Raw genomic sequence first — 17,837 nt, 5'->3', positions numbered from 1 at the left:
GTCTGGTGAATATCTTAATTCCCCTACACTTCAACAATCTACCAATATGTGTCTTAAATACATTCAATGAGGCAGTCTCAGCAGATAATTCCTCAGATTCACTACTCTCTGGGAGAACCAGTTCCTTTTTAACTCTGCCTGAAATCTACTCCTGAAATTTGAGGTTACATTACTTAGTTTGTCTCACCTGCCAGTGGAAGCACAATCACGTCTCTCCTATGTGACAACCAGTACTGTACACAATGCTCCAAGTATAGTCTAATCAGTACTTTGTAAAGTTGCAACACATTGTCTCATCTAATGTATGTTATGCCCCAGCCTATGAATGTACCCTTACCATATGCCTTCTTCAGCACATTTGTTACTACTTTTGGTGAACTATGGACACGAACCCCAAGATCTCTCATTTGACCAACATTCCTACCCCTATTTCTCTCAAGATGCATCTCCTTACACTTGTTAAGATAAAATTCCATCTCCCAACACTGCCCAACTTTCCATCTGATTTCTTTTAGATTCAAGTTTGTCAGCTAGTACAGCGAACATTCATACAGCTCTGTAAAGAGCACAGAGTAAAAAGAATAATCAATTGCAGCAGGATTGGACTGTTCGTTCAGGAACCTGATGGTTGCGGGGGAAGAAGCTGTCTTCAAGCCTATTGGTGCATGTTTTCACCCTTATCCTGCTGCAGTCTTAGACAACCTACCTCACTCGGTGATATCTGCAAACTTGCTAATAATACTCATGCATTTACACTCAAATTATTAATATGTACCACAAACAGCAAAGCTCTCAGCACTCATCCTTTGCCATACACCACTGGCCCCAGAATTGTTTCCTTCCACCACCACCCCAGGCCTCCCACCACTAGCAAGTCATGGATTTAATTAGGCAGCTTATTCTGGATCCCTTGAGTCTTCTCTTCAGGACCAGCCTAGCATGTCAGACCTTATCAAATGACCATGTGGTCATAATCATCCTGCCTTCATCAATCTTCATGGTTACCTCCAAAAAAAGACTGAATCAAATTAGTGTAATAATTTCCCCTATCATTGATAAAAATTTCATTGACCTGTAGTAACCTGGCTTATTCCTGTTGCTTTTCTTAAGTAAGGGACAACATTAGCTATCCTCCAATTTTCTGGCCCCTTACCTGGGGCTAATGAGAACACAAAAATCTCCAACACTGTCCCAGCCTGTGATTGAGCTCAGTCAACTTGGGAATTGATCAAACACCTCCCTTATACTGACCTGCTACAGATTATCCATATACCCTGAACTCAATATCTTCCTCGTCATAATTCTGTGATTTTTTTTGTGACACCTAATTTGGCCCTCAAGAAAAATCCAGCACCCATTTTGTGCACAAAAATGGGTGAAAGTAAAATTTTAAACTTGTGTTTTTTGCAAAGCGGATCGATAAGCTTCCATAAACTTCCAACGCTTGGGTCCAGATCATCAAGCATAGAAACATAGAAACATAGAAACATAGAAGGTAGGAGCAGGAATAGGTCATTCGACCCTTCGAGCCTGCTCCGCCATTCAACGAGATCATGGCTGATCTTAAAGTTCAGTACCCCGCCCCCGCCTTCTCTCTGTAACCTTTAATACCCTTATACTGAAGAAATATATCTAATTCCCTCTTAAATATATTTAATGAACCTGCCTCTACTGCCCTCTGTGGCAATCAATTCCACAGATTCACCACCCTCTGGGTCAAGAAATTCCTCCTCATCTCGGTCCTAAATGGTTTGCCTATTATCCTCAAACCATGGCCCCGGGTTCTGGATTTTCCCATCCTTGGAAACATCCCATCTGCATCCACTCTGTCCAGTCCTGCCAGAATTTTATATGCCTCTATGAGATCCCCTCTCAATCTTCTAAACTCCAGCGAGTACAATCCCAATTTGCGCAATCTTTCCTCATAAGTTATTCCTGCCATTCCAGGTATCAGCCTGGTGAATCGCCTTTGCACTCCCTCCATTGCAAGAACATCCTTCCTTAGATAAGGTGACCAAAACTGCACACAATACTCCAGGTGGGGTCTCACCAAGGCCCTGGACAGCTGCAGTAAGGTATCCTTGTTCCTATACTCAAACCCTCTTGATATGAAGGCCAACATACCATTTGCCTTTTTAACTGCCTGCTGTACCTGCATGCTCGCTTTCAGAGACTGGTGTACAAGTACCCCTAGGTCTCTCTGCACTTCCCCATCTCTTAATCTATTGCCATTCAAATAGTAATCCGCCCTCCAGTTTGTATTACCAAAGTGGATAACCTCACATTTATCCACATTGTAGTGCATTTGCCATGTATCTGCCCAGTCCCTCAATTTATCCAAATCACACTGGAGCTTCCTGAACCCCTCTTCCATGTACACAACCCCACCTAGCTTAGTGTCATCTGCAAATTTGGAGATATTACATCCAATCCCCTCATCCAGATCATTAATGTAAATTGTGAACAGTTGGGGTCCCAATACAGATCCCTGTGGCACCCCACTGGTCACCGCCTACCACTCAGAAAATGAGCCATTTATCCCAACTCTCTGTCTTCTATCTGCCAGCCAGTTCTCAATCCACATCAATACTTTGCCCCCAATCCCATGAGCCTTGATTTTGGAAGCCATTCATTTATGCGGGACTTTATCGAAGGCCTTTTGGAAGTCCAGGTATTCCACATCCACTGGCTCTCCCCCATCTATTTTACCTGTCACCATCTCAAAGAATTCCAATAGATTTGTCAAGCACGATTTAACTTTTGTAAATCCATGTTGACTCTGTCCGATCCCTTCTCTGCTAGTCATATGCTCCGCTATTACATCCTTAATAATGGATTCCATCATTTTGCCCACTACTGATGTAAGGCTCACCAGCCTATAATTCCCTGCTTTTTCTCTACCCCCCTTTTTAAATAGTGGGGTAACATTAGCTACCCTCCAATCCATGGGTACTGATCCTGAGTCTATCGAGTTCTGGAAAATAATTCTTAAAGCATCTGCTATCTGAATGGCCACTTCCTTAAGTACCCTAGGATGTAGATTATCAGGCCCTTGGGATTTATCTGCCTTCAATCCCATCAATTTCCCCAAGAACATGTCCTTAGAGATACTGATTTCTTTCAGTTCCTCCCTTGCATTAGTCTCTATGTTTCCCAACATCCTTGGGAGGTTATTTGTATCCTCTCTTGTAAAAACAGAACTAAAGTAAGAATTTAATTGGTCTGCCATTTCCTTATTCCCCATTATATATTCCCCTGATTCCATCTGCAAAGGACCTACTCTGGATTTCACCAATCTTTTCCTCTTGACATATTTATAAAAGCTTTTGCAGTTGGTTTTTATATTTGCCGCAAGCTTACTTTCGTAATTTATTTTTGCTCTCTTGATTAATCCTTTGGTGCATCTTGAATTGCTCCCAGTCTTCGGTTGCGGTACTTTTTTTTGGCCAATTGATATGCTCTCTTTTTGGATCCAATGCTGTCTCTAATTTCCCTTGTTATCCACGGTTGAGTCACCTTTTTTGGTTTATTTTTATGCCAAACCGGTATAAACGATTTTTGAAATTTCTCCATTAGATCTGTGAATGCTTTCCATTGTCTATCCGCAGTCAACTCCCCCATAAACACCACCCAATCAATCTTACTCAACTCCCGTCTCATACCATCATAATTCCCTTTATTTAAATTCAGGACCTTAGTCTCGGTTTTAATTTCATCACTCTCCATGTCGAGTGAGAATTCGATCATATTGTGATCGCTCCTACCCAAAGGGCCTCGCACAACAAGATTGCTGATTAGCCCCTTATCATTGCATAATACCCAATCTAAAATGGCCTGCTCCCGACATATTGGTCTAGTTAACCGTCCCGTAAACATTCAAGGAATTCCTCCTCCTCTGTATTTTTACCAATTTGACTAGTCCAATCTATATGCAAATTAAAGTCTCCCATGATGACAGCTGTTTCCTTATTGCACGCTTTTCTAATTTCAAGTGCATTGAATCATTTAAGTTTTTTGACATGGCCATTGTGTTCCAAAAATTATTCCCAATTTCACGGAATGTAGTCTGTGTAAAAAGATCGGGACGGGAATAAGGACTCATCAACCTCCCCCCCCCACCCCCCCCACCGTTATTTTCATGGATCATCCGCAGTCTAAACTGAACTAATAAATAGGACATGCAGCCTCCTGGAATACCACACTTCAGGAATTCAGTCTAAACTCGCGGTGTGATATGGATATTTGGAGTTTGGTCGTTCTTGTGCAAATGACCACTCCAGGAAGGTAGGGAGACTCTCCAGAATGGAAAAAAAAATCATGTAAGTTCTATGTGAAAAACATAATTGAGACAATGAACATATTTAAAACATTGGTCCAGGGCACCGGTTTTTGTGAGAATAAAGTGGTGGAGTTTAGAATTCTTATCCTGCAATTAATTCTGCTCTGTAGGAGTTCCGTTGAATTCAATCAATCCAACCTACTGGTAACTGGTGACCAACACATCAGACAAACATAGAAATAAACATTTCACTGCATTGGCATTCGTGCTACATGGAAGCAACACAAAGTAGATACTGGAAATACAAGGCCTTCTTTATATTTAGATGCATATTTCAATAAATTACAATCATATGAATGTACCGTATATTCTGACTTCACCAGTGATGTGGACTGATTCAGTTGGACAACTTAGAATTCCTATAAATTAGAATTAATTACATTTACAAGAAACTAAAAAAAAATATTTAAATCAAAATTATGATGGGAGAAAAATTTAAATATACAAATCCAAGAGGAAATATGGTCAAAATTATGTCAAGAGAGTGTTACAAATACAGTTAATGCCAGAATTCAAATGGTTCAACATAATTTTCTTCATCAATTAGATTATACTCCACATAAATGAATGGACTTAATTCTAATTATCTGGATATGTGTTTTTGACAAAACAAGAAAATAGGGACCTTTGTTGTTATGGTCCTGAGTGAAAGTGGAACAATTTTGGAAAGATTTGAGTGTATTGTTAGGACAAATTGTGAAGATAAAGATACAAAAAGACCCACGAATATTTTTACTTGGGAATATATATGAAGAAGATGTGAAAATTGAAATTAGATAAACATCAAGAAATTTTTTAAAAATATAACCGTAGCGACAGCAAATAAATGTATAACAGAAACGTGGAAAACTGAGAATTTGGTAAAAATAGACAGATGGCATATTGAAATACCTTTACAAAAAAACAAAGTTTAAGGAATCGAATTGGAAACTTCTAAAATTTGGGAACCATATATGGATTTTATGAATCAAAGTCCATCCACATCCTCCACATCCCTCACTGTTAGTAATGATAAAAAATAGTCAATGAATATATGTGTAGAAGTAGACGTTCTTTCTTTTTTCCTTTTGGGGGAGGGGGTTTGAGGAGAAAATTTAAAAAATGATTGCATCATTTTGTATGGTTTGTTAAGTTCAGCATGATGCTGAACCAAGCCATGAAAGACCCCAACAATGAAGACGCTGTTTACATCCGGTACCGCACGGATGGCAGTCTCTTCAATCTGAGGCGCCTGCAAGCTCACACCAAGACACAAGAGAAACTTGTCCGTGAACTACTCTTTGCAGATGATGCCACTTTAGTTGCCCATTCAGAGCCAGCTCTTCAGCGCTTGACGTCCTGCTTTGCGGAAACTGCCAAAATGTTTGGCCTGGAAGTCAGCCTGAAGAAAACTGAGGTCCTCCATCAGCCAGCTCCCCACCATGACTACCAGCCCCCCCACATCTCCATCGGGCACACAAAACTCAAAACGGTCAACCAGTTTACCTATCTCGGCTGCACCATTTCATCAGATGCAAGGATCGACAATGAGATAGACAACAGACTCGCCAAGGCAAATAGCGCCTTTGGAAGACTACACAAAAGAGTCTGGAAAAACAACCAACTGAAAAACCTCACAAAGATAAGCGTATACAGAGCCGTTGTCATACCCACACTCCTGTTCGGCTCCGAATCATGGGTCCTCTACCGGCACCACCTACGGCTCCTAGAACGCTTCCACCAGCGTTGTCTCCGCTCCATCCTCAACATCCATTGGAGCGCTCACACCCCTAACGTCGAGGTACTCGAGATGGCAGAGGTCGACAGCATCGAGTCCACGCTGCTGAAGATCCAGCTGCGCTGGATGGGTCACGTCTCCAGAATGGAGGACCATTGCCTTCCCAAGATCGTATTATATGGCGAGCTCTCCACTGGCCACCGTGACAGAGGTGCACCAAAGAAAAGGTACAAGGACTGCCTAAAGAAATCTCTTGGTGCCTGCCACATTGACCACCGCCAGTGGGCTGATAACGCCTCAAACCGTGCATCTTGGCGCCTCACAGTTTGGCGGGCAGCAGCCTCCTTTGAAGAAGACCGCAGAGCCCACCTCACTGACAAAAGGCAAAGGAGGAAAAACCCAACACCCAACCCCAACCAACCAATTTTCCCTTGCAACCGCTGCAATCGTGTCTGCCTGTCCCGCATCGGACTGGTCAGCCACAAACGAGCCTGCAGCTGACGTGGACTTTTTACCCCCTCCATAAATCTTCGTCCGCGAAGCCAAGCCAAAGAAAGAAAAAGAAAGAACATTATTGAATTTATACTTTGTATTGATAAATAAAATATTTAAAAAAAAAGAGAGTTAATTACATAACATTTGTCATGTCCACTTTTAAAAAAAAATCTTATTCCTTGTACTGTTACCAAATGGACAGTGTCCATTGGGACCAGCAGAACCTGATTTTGATCCTTGCTGCTTGTTTTGGGAAACCTTGCATAAGTTTATCCAGCCTAAGACACGCAACTTGAGATACCCCCTTATTAGTAGGTTGTGATCCTAAAGGCAAACATCTCTCTCGGATCCATGGAGAAGATTAGCCTAAGACCCAGTGCTCCCTCAATGAAGAAACTCACAATGTAGATGTGGTGTAAGGTGGGAGAAATTTTTCTCACTCCTGCCTCAATTCAGCAGAATTCTGTTCTGGACTTAAAAAAAGGACAAGTTCTGCTCTACATTTTTGCTTCTATCCAGATTATTCTAAAGATGATGTGAAAATTATAAAATTATTTGATCATAAACATATGAGAGCTGATTCCAATGACTTTCGTTCAGGGGAGTGGGAGAGTGGTGTGTTGAAGGTTGTTGGAGGGTTCTGGGGGAATATTCAGATCTCAACCAGGTGCCTCATGGAGTGAAGAACAAATATATTTGTAAATACTTGTTCCCTGTTTTGTTTCTTCAACCACTCAGATAACAACTGACTATGAAGATAACAAAATACATTAGCACTTTACTGTGTAAATTAGTGTGGAAAGTAAAAATAGTTTTTTCATGTGCAATGCATGATATTTCTTTAACATTTGTGAATTTGTTTCTCAACATTATTCAAAATTTATATGAAACATCTTTTCAAAGTTGGGTTGAATAGGGTTTGTAAACCTTGATTGTGGTTCATCGAAATGTTTGATGTTTGTGAAGCATGTGCAGAGAATCCCGAGAGAAAATTATAACAGTGAGCATTTAGAGGCAGTTCCACACATTGTGCCTTCATTCGGAATGGTAGAGGAAGGGTTAAAATGAACAATGAGGAGAATAATTTTTTAAAATTTGTTTACCTTAAATGTAGGTCCAGCTGAGAGTAAAGGAAACGAACTAAAGACCTCCGCACAATAATTTCAGCATGGCAATCATTTAGCGCTAGGCCCTGGTTACTAATGTATTCTCCGTTGATGCATTTTGTCCCTGTTGACAGTGCAACGACCTGGGCATCCTTCATGTTTAGACCTGTAAGAGGAAACAGTAGAATAAATTTGTTTTTCAAAGCAATTTGATCTCAAGCGAGCCAGTTAGCAAAAGTTAACAGTGCATAAATGGTTTTCTTTTAATTCTCAGAAGTAAACATTGAGGGGGAGGAAGTTCATTTTGGTCACTCTGCAGAACACAGTGCATTAGTGAATTCAATTTGTCTTTCTGGACAAAATAATAAACCTTCTTTAATGCACTTAGAATATACCTAAGGGTTACACTGGGAATCTTTCCCCTGTACACTCCAGCTTCGAAGCAAATTACCTGGCAAACACCTTGACTATCACCCAAGCAATTTATTTTTACTTTATCTATTTTCGGACATGTTCTTTCAAGATTCAAAGAAAAATGTTTCGCCAAAGCATATTCATAACTTAAAAATGTGTAATATGGAATGAGGTGCCAAAGGGAGAGATAGAAGAGGGACAATTTCAAGACTATTTAGGCAGTTGCATGGATAGGTTTAGAGGGACATGGACTGAATGCAGGCGAATAGGACCAGCTTGAGTTGAGTGGGCAAGGTATGCTGAAGGTCCTGTTTCCGTAGTGTGGACCTCTATCCACTGCACTAAGTCAGTGTGGCCACTCCATTAGCACCAGGCAGCATGGGTTGTGTTGTTCTATTTCAGTAGCAGCGTCCCGGGTTCAAATCTGGTGCCGACTGTAAAGTATTTGTACCTGGTCCCTGTGTCTGTGGGGGTTTCTTCGAGATGCTCTGGTTTTCTCCCGTGTTCCTAAGATGTGAGGGTCAGTAGGTTAATTGGTCATGGGTGTATTTGGACGGTGTGGGCCCATGGGCTGGAAAGGTCTATTACTATGCTGGATATCTAAATTAATTAAATTAAACTCTCTCAAATCTCTGACCTATCTCACCAGGCAGTAGATTCCTAGTAACCCTGCCACCCGCAGGTTCTTCTCTGAGTTGGACACCATCCTGGTTTGGAAACGCTGTTTCTTCTCTGCTCCTTCCCTGCTATTGGGCGGCATGGTTAGCGGAGCAGATAGGATGACATTTTTACAGCGCCAGGAACCCGGGTTTGAATCCGGCGCTGTCTGTAAGGAGTTTGTACATTCTTTCCACGTCCTGCATGGGTTTCTTTCCACCCCACACAAAAAAAAACATAGGGTTGGCTGGTTAATTGGATGCAATTGGGTGGCCTAGGTAAATAAATTTAAATTTAAGTCCAGGAATTCAATGTTGTGGGATCCTCTTCACCTCAAGAACTGTAATAAGAGGTTAAATGCTAGTTTCTGAAGGGCAATACCAAAGCTGTGAATGAATAAAAAGAAGCCCAATCGGTCATATTTGTGCCAGCTCTTGGAAAGTTTTCCAATTAATCCTGATCATCAGTCTACATAGGTATTCCTGGTCTGAGTCAATCCTTCTATGTTTTGGGTATTCTGGAAACTTTGTTACTATGTCTAAGAAAATCCATCAAGGAGAGCAGATCTATGATAACACCACCAAACACAGGCTCCCTCTCACACCACCCTATCTGGAAATATACTGATGTTTCTCAATTATCACTGAGCCTAAATCCTGGAACTCCCTTCCCAAAAACACCGTGGGAATAGCTGTACCGGAGGAATGCAATGGTTCATGAATGCAATGCACCACCCTCTTTACAAGTAGAAATAGGTCATAGAACAGTACAGCTCAGGAACAGGCCTTTCCGCACACGATGTCTGCTCTCAACATGAAGCCCAAATTAAACAAAATCTTTACTGCTTGCACCTGATGCATCCTCCTCTATTTCCTGCATACTTGTGTGTTTGGCCGAGCAGCTTCTTAAACACAAACATCATATCTGCTTCCAATACAACCACTGAAGCCAGTTCTCTATGTTGGAAACTTGCCCCAAACATCTCCTTTAAATTCCACCTCACCCACCTTATATGCATGTTCTCTGTACGGGACAGTTTTACCTTCGGAAAAAATATTCTGACTGTCTAACCCTATCTTGGGCTCTCAACATTTTGTAAACTTCTATAAAGTCTACTCTCAGCTTCCGATGCTCTAGAGAAAACATCCCAAGTTTCACCAACCTCATGTTCTTTAATTCATGCAGCATCCTGGTATATCTCTTCTGTACCATTTTCCAAAGTCTTCACATCCTTCTAGTAATAGGGTGACCAGAACTGCACACAGTATTCCAAGTGTGACCTAACCAACATATTATATAGCTGCAATGTGAATTCCTTACTCTTACACTTCATGCACTGACCAATGTAGGCAATTATTCCATATTCTTTCTTTATCAAGCCATTTTCAAGGAGATATGGACCTGGAACCCCAGATCCCTCTACACATCAGTGGTTTCAAGAATCCTGCATACCTTCCACTAGCATTGACTTTGCAAGGTGCGACACCTCACACTTGACTGGATAAAACTCCATCTGACATTTCTCTTCCTTTATCAGTAACTAAATTTATTATTTTCAAGTTTTAAATTTTACATTTTTAAATTTTAAATTTACTTAGACATTCAGCACAGAAATGGGCCATTTCGGCCCACGAGCCCGTGCCGCCCAATTACACCTGATTGATGTACACCCTCGGTGGGAGGAAACTGAAGCCCCCGGGAAAAACCTACACAGACACTGGAAGAACGTTAAAAACTCCTTACAGACAGCATGGGATTCGATCCCTGGTCCTGGTTGCTGGCGCTGTAATAGCATTGCCACCCCTAAACTGATCCACATCCTGTCATATTCCACAACTCCACCAATGTTAGTCTCACTTACATATCCACCACCTACTTCTTCAACAGATCCTCATAGAATATTGCCAGCCACTGAGGATGGAAAATAAACAATGCCCACATTCCAAAAGACATTTTTGTTTCAAAAATATCACTGATTCTAATAACTAACTCCTGCCAAGTGCAACTCTTCAACCTGACAAACAAGCACTACTCTCTGCTTTCATTTCTGACACTAATTTTGCATCCACATTGCCACGGCCATTCTTGACAATTCATGGGATTTCTGGAAATGATAAAAATCCATGATTCGCTCCATGCTCCATATGGATCCAACGAGGGAGAAACATAAAATCCGGAGAGGCTGGAATCTTGAGGGAACAAAGAGAAGCTAGAGGGGCTCAACGGGTCAGTCAGCAGCCATGGATAGGAATGGTCAGTGAGCATTTTAGGTGGGGAAACTTTATCAAGACCATTGATAGTCACACCAGTGTAGAGGAGTTGAGGTGAATGGATTGTAACTTCTTAATTATCTGGTTCTCAACCTATGGATGCTCTGTGGTTAGTAAGGGGATTACTCAAGGTGATATGTGAATGGAAAGAAAAAGGTTAATAGCCATGGTCTTAAAGAAAGGTGCAGACTAAATGTTATCCTTCTGGCAGGTATATTTATTGCTTCAGACCCTCCTGAGCCAGGACATGTTTGCCAACAATAATACCTGCCAAAGATTGAGTAGTAACCAAGATAATCTCCGATGATTCCCACAAGCTTGGAGGAAAATTAATACCTTGACATTACTATTAAGATAAATCTAACATTAAAACTTCTTCAAATAATCAGTATATAGAGCTCTGAATTACACTGAATGGTGCGCTGCTCACAGAAATTGACAGCAATGGATCCCACTGATTTGGCCTGCCTTAAATTAAGAGATTGGAGTTAAGGTCCATAATTATGTTATAACTACATGCCTGGCAGCTGGAAAGTATAAAGTTAATCATATCATACTGTTCTACCTGGAAGCGTCAGCCAGGCACCAATACTTCAGAAATCTGCATTGTGAATTGTCAGAATAATTTTCTCCCCATTTCACTTTGCAGAAAAACAATGAGATTGCCGTGCCAAGTTCGACGTCTGCGAGAAGGGACAGCTCCTTTGCCCTGCCTGCTTTGCTGAGTAGCTGCCTATTCATTTTCCATAAGACGGTGATTGTCACTTTGAACAAAAGGATGAGCTGGACGCTGACAAATTCATACCGAATTAAATGGCAGAGCAGCAGAGGAAGATGGGCATTTGAAAGCCTGTCTTTTTAAATGAGATGTTAAAAATAACACGTAATTAAACCTGTCAAAATTTATCAAACAATCCCAGAAAGGCAACAAAATTAAATGGTCGACCATGTCTGTTTGCAGCGATTATACAAATGCAGGGGAAGGTTATTTCTGAATTCCAACTTTGGCTGTCTATGGGTTCAGAGGGCAACGATTGAAATTCTGAAATGGAATGTGAAAGGACAGGTCAGCTCTGGGAAAGTCGGGAGAAATCATTTTCAATTCATAATGATTAGAATGGTGAGTGACCATTTAAACGTTAAATGCTGCATGTGGTCTAAGATACAAAGGTTTACTCATAGTTGTAATAACTTGGACTTTTCAGAAAATACAATCTGCTTCCTACAAAGCAGCATTTATGTGTCCTTGAACCAGCACTGAACTACTGATCTGGCCTTACCTGGGCTCATATGCATAAAAAAGTAGCAAACTTATGTAAATTGCAAATGCTCCAAGTTCATTTCAAAGCTTATATATGATATATACTTTTCAAGCTTTTCTTAATATTCTTTCTCATACAATTCTGGGAAGTATAAAGGAAAATGCTATTTTTATCATCTATACAGAATGTGACAAAGATTTATCACAGAACTGGCAATACTTGTTGACAGCTGTCTCCTTCCATTAACTAATCCAGTTACCTTGTAGAGACAGTACCTCCAGCTAATCAGAGACTGTGGAGTGTGATAGGCAGTCAGTAACTCCCAGGTTGAACTGTGGGCTGAAAATGAGCCCTGTTTGTTCATAAAAGACTCCACCAGTCTTCAAAGCTTTGAGACTGCAAATGAAGAACTCTCATCTCACTAAGATGTTTGCTTTCTTTTGGTTCAACAGGACTTCTTTTGCAACCATAAAACCATAGAACATTATAGCACAGAAAACAGGCCATTTGGCCCTTCTAATCGATGCCAACCATAATTTTGCTAGTCTCACTGAACTGCTCCCATTCCGTAACCCTCCAGACCTCTCCCATCCGTGTATGTATCCAATTTATTCTTAAAACATAAGATCGAGCCCACATTCATTACATCAGATGGTAGCTTATTCCACATTCCCACCACTCTCTGAGTGAATAACTTTCTTCCAAAGTTCCCACTAAACCTTTCCCCTTTCAGCTTAAAAGTATGACCTCTCATATTTATCTCCCCCAATCTTAGTGGTGCTACGAGCCCAAAGGACCCCAAAACCCAGCAGCAGTAGACATTCACCAAGACAAGTGGCTTTTAAAACAAAAGTTATTTTTAATCAACTAAGAAAATGAAAATAAAATCAAACTTTAACTTAACTCTATTCTTATACTATAATCTATACTAACCCAAATTACCCCCTTCTAATTCTAAGCGCACGTGTATGTAATGTGTGTGTAAATTCAAGAAAAGTTCTTTGGTTCACAGTTCAATCTCACTGGTTGCAGGCAATCACCATACTGTGCACAGAATTTAACATGTATAAAGTTCACCAGGCTTGGTGCTTGAAAGGTTTACCGCACAGGAAGGTTCTTGTAGAGAGAGATATTTGTTGCTCCAGGATTTCCACAACTGAGGTACCACCACTAGTCACCTCAGGGTCTCGTTGATGAAACTTTCCCCATCAGGGTCTTCTAGATGGTAATCTCTTTCTTCAAGCTACCACAGAGTTCCATTCCTTCCTCTATTTCAAGAGAAACATCAGACAGATAGCACTTCCAGCCATCTACTGCTCTGGAACTTGCTTTCATCAGTTTCAAACAGTTTTCCCTGGATTGCACTTTTCAGTTACTTGTCAGTGTCCCACACACTGACTGACTGACTGACTAACTGAACTGTTAACTCAACTCTCTCTCTTTTCCAATTGAAACTCCAAAGAGAGCATGTGACTCATGTCTTGCAAAACCCCCCACCTTCTCCAGCAAACAACAGGAGTTCTTTCTTCTTCTCAAGTTGTTATCTAAGGTAAAACAATCCAGAATTGACCTTTCTGTGAGCACTTTGCAAAAAAAGGTACTGATAGACAGCATGACTCCAGCAAGACAATGGTCAAGTATTTTATGACATCAGTTCAATTAACACCTACTTGTGAAAGGTGCTTACATTCTCCAGAGATTTTGCAATGTGAATTCTTCAGTCTTTCAAATAAGATCTGTTTTAAAATGTGTATGTATGTGACCTACTTTAAATCTTATAAATTGTCCCAAAATATTAATATTGTTACAGTGGAAAAAGCCTACTCACATCCACTCTGTCTATACCTCTCATAATTTTGTAAATCTCTATCAAATCTCCCCTCATTCATCTATGCTCCATGGAAATAAAGTCCTAACCTGCTTAATCTTTCCCTTAATTCAACTCTTGAAGACCGAGCAACATCTGAGTAAATCTTCTCTGCACTCTTTCAATCTTACTGATATCCTTCTTGTAGTTAGGCAACTAGAACTGCACACAATATTCCAAATTTGGCTACATAACATCCTAACTCCTTGATTTATAAAGGCTAAGATGCCAAAAACTTTCTTTACAACCCTGTCCATCTGTGATGCCACCTTCAGGGAACAATGCATCTGTATTCCCAGATCTCTCTGCTCCTCCACACTCCTAAGTGTCCTACCATTTATTGTGTATGTCTTACCTTGGTTTACATTTCCAAAATGCATCACCTCACACTTGTCTGCATTAAACTCCCTCTCCCATTTTTTGGCCCATTCTCCCAGATGGTCCAGATCCCTCTGCAAACTTTGAAAATCTTCCTCGCTGTCCACAACCCCTTTGTGTCATCATTATAGACAACAAACAACAATGGTCCCAACATGGATCCCTGAGACACACCACTAGTCAAAGGCCTCCAGTGTGAGAAGCAACCATTCACTACCACTCTCTGTTTTCTCCCACACAGCCATTTATGAATCCAGTTTACAACCTCTCCATGGATACCTAGTGCCATAACCTTCTGAACTAACCTTGTATGTGAGACCTTGTCAAGGGCTTTTCTAAAGTCCGTGTAGACAATATCCACAGCCTTTCCTTCACTTACCTTCTTAAGTAATGTCCTTGAAAAACTCTACAAGATTCCTTAAACATGACTTATCATGGTACAAAGCCATGCTGACTGTCCTTAATCAGCCCATTACTGTCCAAATACCTATATATCCTATCTCTAAGAACTCCTTCCAATAATTTACCGACTACTAATGTCAGGCTCACCGGCCAACAATTACCTGGCTTACTTTGGAGCCTTTTTTTAAACCACAAGACAACATGAACTACCCTCCAATCCTCCGGCATCTCTCCCGTGGCTAAGAACATTTTGAATATATTTGCCAGGGCCCCTGAAATTTCTACACTAGTGTCCCTCAAGGTCTGAGGGAATATCATATCTGGCCTGGGGGATTTGCTGTAAGGCAGCAAGCACCTCTTTCTCCTTAATCTCCATATGTTGCATGACACTTCTGTTAATTTCCCTTCCTTCCTTATCCACAATATCAGTTTCCTGAGTAAATACTAATGCAAAAAAACTGTTTAAGATCTCCCCCATAACGTGAGGCTCCACACATAGTTGGCCGCTCTGATCCTCGAGGGGACCAATTTTGTTTCTTACTATCCTTTTACTCTTAATATACTGATGGTAAACCTGAGCAACCTCGTGTCTTCCTTTTGCCTTCCTGATTTCCTTCTTGAGTACCTCATAAGCTCCTTGTGGCCTATACTTGCTATACACCTCCCTCTTCTTCTTAACTAGATTGCCAATATCTCTTGAAAACAAGGATTCCCTCTGCCTTTAATCCTAACAGGAACAAGCAAATTCTGCACTTTCAAGATTTCACCTTTGAAAGCCATTCTGTTACTTAACACACCCTTGCCTGAAAATAACATATTCCAATCCACTCTTAGATCCTTTCTCATTTCCACAAAATTTGCTTTCCTCCAATTTAGGATCCCAACATGAGGATCAACTTACCCTTTTCCATAATTAACTTGAAGCTAATGACATTATGGTCACTGGACCCAAAATGTTCACCTACACATACACCGTTCACTTGACCTGTCTTGTTCCCTAATAGGAGATCAAATGTTGCATCCTCTCTAGTTGGTACCTCCATATATTGATTTAGAAAACTTTCCTGAACATATTTGACAAACTCCAAGCCATCCAGCCCTTTTACAGTATGGGAGTCCCAGTCAATAATTGGGAAGTTAAAATCTCCTACTGTCACAACGTTCTTCTTACTTCAATAATGTCTGCTAATTCTCTACAGATTTGCTCCTACAATTCTCTCTGACTATTGGCTGGTCTATATTACAACTCTATCAGTGTGATTACACCTTTCCTGTTCCCCAACTCCACACATATGGCCTCTGTAGACAAATCCTCCTGGCTGTCCTGACTTTGATATTTTCCCTGACTAGCAATACCACTCTTCCCCCTTTCATCCTTCTCCCTCTATCATGTCTGAAGTAATGGAACCCCAGAAATGCAACCTTGGAAATGCAGGGTGTACCTGGGACTCAACTCAAGGGGGTCCTCCAGTCTCTAAGAAAACTATTCCTAATGTCATGACAATACTTGCTCCAGTGTGTCTTAGGCACATCCATCACTGGTCCATATCACATATCTGGTGATCTGCAGACATACAGGGTCATGGAGTCATGCATATAGCACATAGACTTTGCCTCACCAGGTCTATGATGACCAGCAAGTACCTACTCTCCATAACCTGCCTTAAAGCAAATTTTGCATCTAGATTATCGCTGACACTTCATGAATTCCATGGGATTCATTGAACTGATGTGGTCTTATTTTCTGCAGATGGATCCATCAATACATGCAGTTGAGAGCAGTGAGGAGAATTCGAGTCATAAATTCACACTGCACAGAAGGAGGTTCTTTGACCCACCATGTCCATACCAACCATCTCTCCAGGCTGTGGGCGACTTGCGGTCGGGGGAACCGGACGGGGTGCAGGCTGCTGGACACTGGCTCATGGAAACCAGATATTGGAACCGTGATTCAAGAGGGTGATGAGGGAAAAGAGGGCTCCTAAAGGGCCTCAGGCACTGATTATGTGAGAGGTTTAGATCTGGAGCTCAGGCTGCCGATGGATCGAATAGTGCTCTGTGCGGCTGCAGGAGGCAATCCACGGACACTCAATGGCTCTGAACAGACTGGACTCTCTTTTGTTTCTCCTTCCCCTGTTGTTAGGGTGTCTTTTGACTCTATTTAAATTTTTAACGTATTATTATGTGACAGTAAAAGTAACATTGAATCTAATACTAATCTCATTTAGAAACACCTAGTCTGCAGTCTTCTATGCCTTGGACTTCCCAGATAGTTTGGCAGAACTCATGAGTTTGAATGAAATAATTATAAGAACCAGAGATTACAGCTTTTGGGTAAGAGTGTGTGGACAAGAGTCTTCACATTTCCAAAGGGAGGCCTGATAAAGGTCTTTAAAATTAAATTTGGATTGGACGGGGTAGATTGGAGAGGATGTTCACACTTGTGGCAGACTCCAAATTAGGAGATATAAATGCAAGATTGCTATGGATAAATATACACATAACTCCAGGCATAGCATCACCAGTACCCTGTAGAGTTTCAGTAGAGTCTCCCTGGTCTTAGGTTCAATCCTCTCAGCAATGAAGGGTAACATTCCATTTGCCATTTTGAATACTTGCTGCATCTACAGAAACCTGCACCTGCAATTTTTGAGACTATGGGGAAAAAATATTCTGACCATCTACCCTGTTCATCTTATGATTTATATTCCTCTGTTAACTGAGGCCTGAAGCCTTGACCTGAAACCTTGCCTCCACAGATGCTGCTTGACCTGATAAATTCTTCCAGCAGATACATCTGCAGTCTCTTCTATGTCTCTGGAGTAATTTTCACTCGAGTGCAGGAGTCAGAAAAGTGGTCTATTATTGACCCCCGAGGGATCGATGAGACTATCCAAGGGGTCGATAAATGTCTAGGCTATAGAGAAATT

General features: G+C 41.1%; 1 protein-coding gene across 1 annotated transcript in view; it reads right to left on the bottom strand.

Annotated features, from left to right (window-relative positions):
* The window catches only part of adarb2 (adenosine deaminase RNA specific B2 (inactive)), an 837,813-nt gene that overhangs the window by 181,236 nt on the left and 638,740 nt on the right, over positions 1-17,837 (bottom strand). The window contains 1 exon segment of the mRNA XM_069914681.1: positions 7,655-7,823. Coding sequence (XP_069770782.1) covers positions 7,655-7,823 — 169 coding nt within the window.

The sequence above is a fragment of the Narcine bancroftii genome, chromosome 1 (genome assembly GCF_036971445.1).
Source record: "Narcine bancroftii isolate sNarBan1 chromosome 1, sNarBan1.hap1, whole genome shotgun sequence".
Taxonomy (NCBI): domain Eukaryota; kingdom Metazoa; phylum Chordata; class Chondrichthyes; order Torpediniformes; family Narcinidae; genus Narcine; species Narcine bancroftii.
Note: the sequence above shows the minus strand (reverse complement) of the source record. Positions and strands in the feature narration are given on the sequence as shown.